This window comes from Corticium candelabrum, chromosome 16 (assembly GCF_963422355.1).
Source record: "Corticium candelabrum chromosome 16, ooCorCand1.1, whole genome shotgun sequence".
Taxonomy (NCBI): Eukaryota; Metazoa; Porifera; class Homoscleromorpha; order Homosclerophorida; family Plakinidae; genus Corticium; species Corticium candelabrum.
This window is the reverse complement of record NC_085100.1, coordinates 2,521,002-2,532,260: the sequence shown is the minus strand read 5'-3', so window position 1 is coordinate 2,532,260 and position 11,259 is coordinate 2,521,002. Positions and strand designations below refer to the sequence as shown.

General features: G+C 43.1%; 1 protein-coding gene across 1 annotated transcript; it reads left to right on the top strand.

The window, feature by feature from the left end:
* Positions 1-5,356: 5,356 nt before the first annotated feature.
* Positions 5,357-7,072, top strand: LOC134192141 (uncharacterized). The gene is made up of 2 exons (XM_062660834.1): positions 5,357-5,395; positions 5,741-7,072. The coding sequence occupies exon 2, from the start codon at positions 5,762-5,764 to the stop codon at positions 6,968-6,970; it is 1,209 nt and encodes a 402-aa protein (XP_062516818.1). The 5' UTR covers positions 5,357-5,395; positions 5,741-5,761; the 3' UTR covers positions 6,971-7,072.
* Positions 7,073-11,259: the final 4,187 nt, after the last annotated feature.

Sequence of the window (11,259 nt, the reverse complement as noted above, 5' to 3'; positions counted from 1 at the left end):
CGCCGCTTAGTCAAGAAAATATTGACAAATAAGTCAATGTAATGTTTTTTTTATAAAAGATGTAGACTAAAAAGACGTAAGTGTAACCATAAACTCGGGAGTTCCAAACCATTGTTTCACGTGTGTGTGTGTGTGTGTGTGTGTGTGTGTGTGTGTGTGTGTGTGTGTGTGTGTGTGTGTGTGTGAAAGTTGCCGAGCGTGCGCATGTGGTTACTGTAGTTACGTGACGTCATTTACATTCTTATCGTGCGCATCATGCAGTTTCAATTAATAGCATCAGTAATTGCATTCATTTACGTTAATTAAAAGTGACTTGGTTCTAACAGAAAGCGTGGATATAGCTATATAAGCAGGCCCGAATCCAGAAATTTTTGAAAGAGGGAGTGACCTGGTAGCAGTTATTTATAACATTACTAATTTTCTCTTTTCTAATGAAATTATATAAAATTATTGAACCACGCCTATTGGAAAAGAGGGAGTTGCAACCCCTGAACCCCCATCCGGATCCGGTGTCGCGTGCTGAGATTGTCACCGTGCCGAGATTGTTTGCGCTTGCGCAAAATAGAACTGACATTCTCAGCGCGCAATACAAGCGTGCTGAAATTGCTTAGGTGCTAAAATTGCTGACTTGTGCGCATGCGTGCAACAAATTTAGAGTTCTATTGAGAAAGCTATTGTTATTATTGTTAGCTATATATTAATTAACTATTTTAATATGTTACAACAATGTAAAAGCACTGGGTTGAAGTAAATAATTCAGTTGTTAAGAATAATTATGTACTACATATTATGTATATGCTATATACAATTATCTATATATAATTTTATTATGAAAATTTTATTTATCAATTACGTACAAGTTTATACAATTGGAAATATAATTAGACATAATAACTATACATGCACATTTGTACAAATAAATCTCTCCTACCTTTGACATCCCAATGGTGAGTCTTGGCTTGGTTGTTGACGTTTCTAATTTAATTTTTTGCTAACCCTGGTGAAAAGCTTTGTGTCAGGAGATAAGTTACAAGATTCTGGCATCTCTTTCTGCAGAGACATGACACAGTCTGGCTTCCTTGTAACTAGCTGCAATTGTATTCTGCTTCAGATCATCCATGGTCTTCACACGTGAGTGTACACAGCTACTGTCTATCCAAAAAACCTTAATATAATGATACCTAATTGTGTAAACAATCTCAGCACGCCGGACGTAGACCTACGCAAGCACAGTTGCTGAGCATGCGCAGACTGTAAAATACAATCTCAGCACGGTGACATCTCAGCACGGTGACATCTCAGCACGCTACACCGGGCCTGATAACCGTGCAATCTTACACTGTTAATTAATACGATATCTATAATTTTTCATAATTATTTAACTTAATTCTTCTTTCGCTACATTGTATATCAATAGTTTGCTCCAAAATTTAAGTGATGCAGTTACTTCTGCCGGGTTTTTAAAAATATGTCATTGTTGTCTTCTCGGTATTTGCGTTTTGATTTGTAAATCAAGGATTTTGCAATCAAGCGCGCTACTAGCAGCTTCGCTTTCTCACGTGCAGCTACAGTAGGTGCTACTAAGTTATCAGAGAACGTTCCACGCCCACTAGTTAACTTTATCAACACAAAAAATACAAAAGCGTAAAGACATCAGACACGTAGCCAACGATGTCTTTAGGTTGCGCACACCGTAATCATACACGAATCGTGAATTAATTGCGTGTGGTTAGCTGACATGGTCGTAATTGTCATAAATATGTTGCAAACCCTTTTCCAAACTGAGTCATAACTATACACTCATTACAAACTCCGTTTCCTTCTTCAAGGGTATTTTCGCGTACCACGTATGCGCACAAACGAACACTGCAATAGTCAGAGAGATAATCAAGAGCTTAGTTGAGTTGTAACGTCTAGGAGATAAACACTTATACATAGATAATGCAAAGCGTTTATCTCGTAGACGTTAGTGACAGAAGGTGGTATCTAAGTGTTCATACACTGAGTTTGGCCCTACTGCATGTGAGTGTTTCCTAGCCTCGTCCCCAGACTCTCTCGCGCTAGTCTTGTCCGGTGCCCGTATGACAATTCCAGGCGCGAGAGAGTCTGGGATCATTCCGCCTACTTCCTGCCATATCTCCTTACTAAATGCTCACTAAATTTCACCCCCAACGTCATCAACTGTCACCCCAACGTCATCAAATGTCCCGTAACTTCAAGTCAAATTAGCGTTAGTCTAGTCCAATAAACGTACCACACGAGATGCTATGACCATTGTTTGGTGTTTGTGGCATATCCAGCACTTGCAGACAACTGAAGCATGTTGAAAAGGTAAGTCTATGGAGTGTTGGTGACGGGTGTCGTGTAGGCTTGTACTCTGAGATCTACAATTGGCGGAGTGATGACCTTATCTACCTAGTTCACACGCGGCCATTAGCGTTTGCGCGCAGACTAGACTCTGTAGCAAAAAGCGCGCAATGGCAAGGGAAGGCGTTGATCTTGACATAAAACTAAGGTCTGGAGGGTCAACTTGAAGCTTCCAGGGCTATTCTTTCGCGAAAAGATGTATTTGTTTCATACTTGAAGACTTCTCGAAGGGTAGACGGTATTTTCATGTCAAAATCAACCCCTTCCCTTGTCATTGCTTGCTTTTTGCTACAGAGTCTAGTCTGTGCGGAAATGCTAATGACCGCATAGGAGATGAGCGTATGAACTACGTAAAAGGTCATCACTCCGCCAATTGTAGATCTTAGACACAAGCGTGAACGCGACACCCGTCACCAACACTCCATAGACCTACCTTTTCAACATGCTTCAGTTGTCTGCAAGTGCTGGATATGCCACAAACACCAAACAATGGTCATAGCATCCCGTGTGGCACGTTTATTGGATTAGACTAACGCTAATTTGATTTTGAAGTTACGGGACACTTGATGACGTTGGGGGTGACACTTAGTGAGCATTTAGTAAGGAGATATGGCAGGAAGTAGGCGGAATGATCCCAGACTCTCTCGCGCCTGGAATTGTCATACGGGCACCGGACAAGACTAGAACGAGAGAGTCTGGGGACGAGGCTAAGTGTTTCCTAGAGAGATCAATAGACATTATATTAGCAAGTCTAACTTTTATTTTATGAGTTGTGGCAATAGAAAGCTACATACCTATTTTATCTACTCAAAATATCAATAACCTATAATTCACAAATATTAGGATGCATCGACTTTTGAATTCTAGAGAATGAAAAAGGCCATTAGCAATTGTGTTTCCGTAGAAGCAAAAGTGCCTTTAGAAAGGTGAATTGCATGCTATGTGGTTTTGCCTATATCTAGATGTGGTGTGTGTGTGTGTGTGTGTGTGTGTGTGTGTGTGTGTGTGTGTGTGTGTGTGTGTGTGTGTGTGTGTGTGTGTGTGTGTGTGTGTGTGTAATCAGCTAAAGTGCTGTTTGAATTTTCTGCGCGTAGACGGATACTTCCAATGCCAGCCATAAACATAACTATCCTAAAAATTTATTGAGGCACTTTAAATATCAACTTGAGTTAGTCACGTGACCAGACCAACTGTGAGCTTTCTAGTGTCGGAAACAAACTAACAGACTCTATAGCAACAACTCATCAGTCTACCATTACCTGTACTATTGAATCGCCTATGAATGTTCACTTTGTATAATTCTTCAAGCCTGTATACGCATGGTCATACAAAAGAGCTACATAGCCTTTCTTCTGCCACCCAAAGTTTCAACTTGTACACCCACTTTTTCAATCTTATCTCGGTTACCTCACGCCGCTATAGTTACGTCACGGGGTCCTCAGACCTCGTACATTTGCACCAGAGAAACTAAAGGGGTAATGAATTAAACAGAAACGAAATGCAGACCATGGCTGGTTACACAAACATGCTGACCTACAATATTGGCTTAGTGCTTATTGTCAGCAGCTATTACATAAATTTATACGAATTCATTGTGCTATGAGAATGTGACTCTTGTGACGTCATTCCAGATGAAGACCATCAAAGCTGCAAAACGCTTATCACCATGCAAACCATGTGGTGCAGTACTTCTTACGAATCAACGCGGGCGTGCATGCACAAATAAGCTGCACGATAGCGAGAGGCAAATATCTCATTCACTGAAACGATTTGTAGTACCAACATGCAGCGGGCAGGCAAAGAGCATTAAGCATAAGCATATGCATGATCCTATGCATAAGCCTATGCATGAGCAAGACACCTTGCAATTGTATGGAGTCCCAATGATCGCAGTTGATTTGTGCATGTGCGCATGCATGAACGTTGCATCGTATGAAGGCTCGCCAACGCAGACCGGAACAGTAGTAGATGCCAGTAGAAATAAGCTCGAGACTTTTGACTGACCGTCTAAGGCAGAAATCTGAAGAAACGGCTGGCTAGTAATTCGACATATTAGAATATGGATCTAGAGCCAGCGGGTTCATTTTTGAAACACCGAAATATAAATAAGCGAAGGCGTGCAACTCTTTATATATATATACATGTATATATATATATATATATATATATATATATATATATATATATATATATATATATATATATATGAATATTTATAAGTGGAAACAAGATATGAGCTAAGCCCGGTTCAAAGTACGACGCCGACGCCGACGTTGACGTCTATAATTAAGTGACAACGAGATAGAAATTAGTGCAACATCCGGTAATCAATGTTGCAATAATAAATATGCGTGAGCACTAGGCGACTGTCTAGAGACAAGTAAAAAGTGGAATGGCTGAAGGGTGCACGGATTCTAGTGAGTCCACACTAAATGCGGTTCGTCACAAGTCGGAATGCTGCTTGAAGCCCTATGTGGCATCAATTAGCGCGGCTATGCATGAATATCTCGCTTGCTATGCTATCCACACGCTAGTTCTAGTTCTAATGAATTACCGTCTGTGGTAAACTCCGTTGTTTATCCAGACTCTTTAATTAACAAAGCAGCTGCCGAGACGCCCGATTTGGCACGATCAACATTACCCAGGAGGTCACGAGTGCGAGATGATGCAACACTTGGCACTCGCCTCCGTTTCACACTGTGACTAAATAAAACCATCACAAAGTCGAGACGCAATACCGTAACGCACAGAAAGCCAACAAACCTTTCATCGACACAGACGTACGGCCAGTTGTTCAACACGCGGCTTTCTAACACAGTCATGACTGGTCAGTCATTTGATTTTGCGACAAGATGAAAAATGGCCGGTAGGCGTCGACGACGTTGATCGGATTCTAATGAGATTATCACTCTCGCCTATTGATGTCTCAATCATTTCATCGCGAGCGGAAGCCAACCTCGCACGACGCGTTGTCGACGGCTCGGCTAGCCGGCTATCTCGACCGTCGCTTCACGCTCGGAGGTGAAAGGTGGGCGAAGAAAACCTTTGTGTGTCGTGACGGTGACGCCGTCAGTCGTGTCTGTAGTCAGTGTCGTGTCGCTTTCGTCAGGCGACATTCTTGCATTTTGCATGCGATTGTAGGATTTCTGAAAGCAGTCGGAATCGACGTACCGTTGAATAATACGTGTTACTGTCTAGTATAGCATAATGTTAGTGATGTCTAGAGCGGTCTCGAGTGCGTACACACACGGATTTTTTGTAAAGAATCGAGGAGGGTGTGTGTATGTGTGTGTCTATGCATGCACTCGTGATTCTATTAACCGTCGTCACGTGCTCACTTTACATGTCAATTGACACCGACCTCCTGTTACAGTTGCAGTTACTACACACCGCGATGGCCGCCGTCGTTGCGAATTTCTGCCGGGACGCAATCAATTGCGCTCAGAGGGACAACCGCATCGCGCGTCTGAGCGACACGTTCGAAGAGTGTCGACAGAAAGCAAGCCAGTTGAGAGAGACGCCCGAATTAACGGCCGTTCTAGACGTCCGCGATTGTCAACGCAAGTCTGGCGATACGAGTAAATGTTTTGAAGCTAGAAAGCGACACTCGAGATTTGTTGCTGTTCCCGATGCGACATCGAGACTCGAAGTGCCTGCAAATTGCTCTTCTTCGTGTGCAAACACTAGCCTCTCTGCAATAACAAACATGAAGACTTGCACCGTCGCAAATACACAACAGTCGTCGACGTCCGGATTTCCAAAAACTACAAGAACTGCAACAAACACTGAAGGCAAATTGTTTTGCGATGCCAATGCAGATGCTGTTTCCAGAGGCACAGAAAATGTCATCCGAGATGCGAATGCGATCCTATGTCGATCACTAAGAGATGAGACGCAAGACAGCGTGGCCAACATCCGCATTGTAAGGGTCGGGAGCCTGTCCGCGAGCTGTAATCCCAGTCGACAATCCGTCAACCAACTGGCTGTGATACAGAGCGTTAAGCATGGAGATTATAATGCCAGACAACTACCACAAATGTTTGCATCCGTTCAAGATACACATCTTAATTGTGTCTCGACCAGCAAAGCGATGCCATTTTTTAACAGTCGACGAGATACATCGCTCGTGCCCTCCTCGTCGTCCTTTAACAAAATGGAACTCGTTCACAGAGCTCCCTCTGTTTACGACATGATGCCGGCTCTAACGTACGTTCCACACTGGCAGAGTCATATACAGACAAACGATCGGAATTTAACGTATAAATCCGTGCCATCACAGAAATTTGAAATACCAATGGTGTTTCCTCCTCAATCACACTTCAATCCAAACTCTTCATCAACTGCCTACGCTTACACAGAAAGTAATGGCAAGAAGGACTCGTACGAGAGTGTACCTCAACAACTCTCTCTCAAGATCGAGTCTTGTCGGAGTGTGTTTGCGTCGAGATACGAGGGTCAGGCGTACGGTACCGACCTGGTGTCTCCTCCGGCCAAGCGGCCGAGATTCGAGTTGCGTTACGAGAATGCGAGTCGAACTACCAGACGATTACACTACTCTCAAACTCTAGTGCAGCACCACCGACATCCGGGCTCTATAATTTAGTAGGAGGCATTCCTATGCACTAGACTATCGATCAATTATTGTAGACGTAGATGCTTAGCTGTATGTAGACAAAGGGACGTGCAAATTATATGTCTAGAGACTATGTATGCAAGCAGTGTCGCTGCGTCGCGTTGATCAGGTCCTTGAATTTCGTTGCTATATATATATATATATATATATATATATATATATATATATATATATATATATATATATATATATACTGTGTGTGTGTGTGTGTGTGTGTGTGTGTGTGTATATATATATATATATATATATAAAGTCTGATCGTCTGTCTGTCTGTCTGTAACATCAATCACGCCAAATCGTGCATGAAGACTGCGTTTCACACCACAATGCAAACGCTAGCTTCGGTATTTAGACGGTCCCCTCTCGAGGAGTGACTTCGAATTTTGACACATAGGATCCCATGCATTTGCCACGAGAGACAGTCAATTTCCCTGTCTGTCTGTATACCTCACTCTACTAGCGGACGGAAGTGAGTCATGAATGGAACATCTGTTGTTATTTATTCATATATTACAGTGACAATCAAACCATCTGGCTATCTTCTTACCACAATCACAATCATAGTATCTACTACCAAGAAGGCCCTCTTATAGTGATTCTCATAGCTAAATGATAAACTGCAAGCTGCATGCATCATGCATCATAACGTGAAAGCATGTGAGGACAGCGTGCATGACTCCGAATTTCTGTATACATGTACTTTAGGCTGTCCTACAACATGGTTTTGCATTCAATTAGCTTGGAAGTAGGTGTCATTTTACACCCTTACGCCCACCTTTCCCAATTTGTTACTTCCACACTTCCATCTTCATGATGAAACAGTTACTAAAAAATAAAAAAACATTTTGAGAAAATGATGGATATGTAGGAATGGGTATGTACTTAATCATGCTCATCTCCTACATCACAATCCAGTACTGTGAGTGTCACACACGACTGCTGCGTTTTAATTAATTTAGGTAAAAAGACTGTGATGTAGGAGATGAGCATGATTAAGTACATACCCATCCCTACATACCCATCATTTTCTCAAAACGCTTTTTTATTTTTTAGGTAAAAAGGTTGTGATGGAGATGGGCTTAAATGACATAAGGACATACCCCTCCCTACATACCCGTCATTTTCTCAAAATGTTTTTAGCTAATTAGAATTGTGTAGTTTGAAATGGAAATGACAGTTCTAGTAAACGTGTGCAGCTCAGCCGGAATTTCAATTTTTGATTGCATCTCTAAACAACTCGTACGTTACGCTCAGCATACACGGAAGTACGTAGCAGCTGACGGATGTCCGTAATAACACTGATTGCATCTATAAACAACTCCCGTTACCTACGGTTCCAAGAAAGAGATACACGCTTACATGCACAGAGAGTCAGATATGAGGATGCGCGTTAAACATAGTCGTACATGTTCAACTACACGCAACTCTAAGCAGCATCTAGCAGCAGGTGGAAGTGGCAGGTAGGCTTCCAACGGTAGTCACATGTACACACGTGACCGGAACAACATCGCATTGTGGGAAGCACTACGTGGAATTGCATGGCAGCAGTTGACTGCTACAAGGTGACTTTGCACGTTTCTAGCTGTTGGGTCAGTGCAATTCTTCGAACAAGAGCGAATCGTTTGGTGTGACTCTCGTCGTTGTAGCTGCTTCCAGTGAGGCGCTAGCCTAGCTGACAAAAGTGAAATGTGAAATGTGAAAGAATGAATCGGGGTTTTTATTTGCCGATAGCTGGCTTCTGAGGCGCTTAGTATCAGCGGTGATAGTCTGGCTACCATTAGGAACGTTACAAGTAGAGCGCTACGTGGGTCCGAGATCTCTGTAATGAGTTCTGAGAGATCCGATTCGGATGGGTTTGGATACTATTGTATGGGCCGCCATTTTAGATTCTTCGCATCCCTACATACTGCACAAGCTATATGAAGGAGAGCTGTGTGTGTGTGTGTGTGTGTGTGTGTGTGTGTGTGTGTGTGTGTGTGTGTGTGTGCGTGCGTGTTGATTATATCCGGGTCTTTAGCTAATTAGATAACACGTTTGGGTCATGCACCGGGAACGAATTTTTCAGGAGTGTGTTTTCTCCGCCCAATAACTGAATTGTATAATGGGAATTTGTGTTAATTACTTTGCCCGGGCGAAGACAGGGCTAATGAGCTAGTAGTCTATAAATGTATACACATTTTACTCCTGGTGTGTCTATACCAGTAATTGATATATTCGCGTGCAACAAATTTATGGACGAATTACTTGAGTGACATTGAATAACGTATAGCCGTTTTGTTGGACAATTTTAATGGCGTCGTGATTGCTATCGGTCGTGCCTGCTTCTAATTACTAGCAGATTTTGTAGTATTCAGCACTACATGGTATGGTTATTCAATTCAACTGGTCACGGCACTGCTTCATAGTTCCCGGATAAGACAGTGACGTGTTTAATAATTAACCAAAATTCGCTTATCGAATCCTTTTTCCTCTCATCTAGTTGCCGTTTTCTCTTGCCGTCACGCGGCTTCCGATATTTTCTTGACAAGTAGTCCAGCACAGTAAAGCTTGGTTCACAACATGACGCTAGCGCTCAGTCGAGCGTCAAAAAACAACAACTTCAAAAGAGCCTGCTTTGACTGAGGCGGCATCCTTTGATGTTGACACTGACACTGACGCTGGAGTTGCATGGATTCACTCCTATTTCAGCGTCAGCGTCAGCGTCAACGTCAAAACTTGCATGGCGACATTGTGTTGAAAGCTCTAGAACAGCAGAAAGAATGGCGCCCGGCCTTTACAGTACTGAATACTTCCGGTAAGAGCTCAAACAACATAACAAAAGCAATGGAATGTCAACTGCATGTACATATGCCTAGTTAGGCAGAGCCATTCTTCAGCAAGATTGTAACCCTGCATGGCCTTGTTTTCGTCTATTCTTAGCTAATTGAAAGACTTGCCGCACCCATGCACTAAATTTTTTAGCTCACGTCGACCTTTCCATCTGTATCTATTGCTTTGCTGTATTGGTCACAACGACCACACAACACAGAAAGCACTGGGTGTCCGGTGACTATTTCTGGCGTAACTGTATACACATGAGTATTATTGCATGCTGCACGCCGTTCTGTCTGGACGTCTAAGTCTAGGCATGTATGTATATTGGACCCGTCTGGCACATTTCCGGCGCCCACTGGGCCAACAGACATGCTAATTCCAGAAGACACTCGACTATCACAAACCAACTTCCTGTGTTTCTGGAGGATCTGCTACAGATCCGGATCCGTTTGGGTAGCTAAACAGTCAGCACATGTCTACAAGTACTCGTGCAGTTTAGACTCAGTTATACCATTGACACCGCACATGTTTGCATGCATGCTTGTTGACTAATTCATTTGTTTGGTAAAAGGGCTGTGACAGCATTCCTAGAAACGTTACTTGTTGCAGTGGCGTAACCAAAGACGTTTTACCCGAGCTCTGTTATATTAATATAATGGTTGCTGTTGAGTGTCAATCTTGACAACCCAAGATGCTTTTGGTTTTGGATGCTGTCGTGTTTTTACTACTTGCCGCACCTACACATGTACAGTGACACGTTTGTATGCGCGATGCATGCACTGAGGCTGTAGGCATCTCTTGTGTGGGTGACAGTTGCATGGAAACCAGCCATCGACTCTAGTATGATATTGCTGCTGTTTATATAGGCACGACTGATCATGAAGGGTGGTACACACTGTTATTACACTACCAAGACTTCCTGGATAGCAAGAGTAATAGAATGAGTCAGTCGCTGGCTTCGCAATGATTACTAGATAACCATGACCATCACAGAAGGAAAAGTTACAAACATTGACAACTCCAGTGCAACAGGCTTGGTTTAAGAGTTATTCTATAGGTATAGGCATTTCTAGCCTCGTGCACAGTCCTTCGCGCTAGGGTGCCACACCACGTGCGCTAGCTGTCACGTGTGTATAGGGCACACGTGGTTTCAACATAAAACGTGTTAAATTCAGCTTCTAATACCCGTTTACACGAGCACGCATAGCGAGCCGAGCCGAGCCGAGCAGCGCCAGCCCAGCATTCTAGCACGCGTTTACACTAGCCTTGCAAGCCAGGCTCTTCCGCGCAGTCGCTGAGCTAAACGCACGTGAATCACACGAGGAGGAGGAGCTTTTACCGGAATTGCTCGAGCGCGAGAAGAGCCTGGTCGCTTTTGAGAACGTCATAGTGACGTGGGACCCCGGATCCCGGTTTCATAGCTTGGATAAGGCTAATTCGATTTC

What these genes read in the sequence shown, in the direction of transcription:
- LOC134192141 (XM_062660834.1), top strand. Translation starts at nt 5,762, where the DNA reads ATGGCCGCCGTCGTTGCGAATTTCTGCCGGGACGCAATCAATTGCGCT.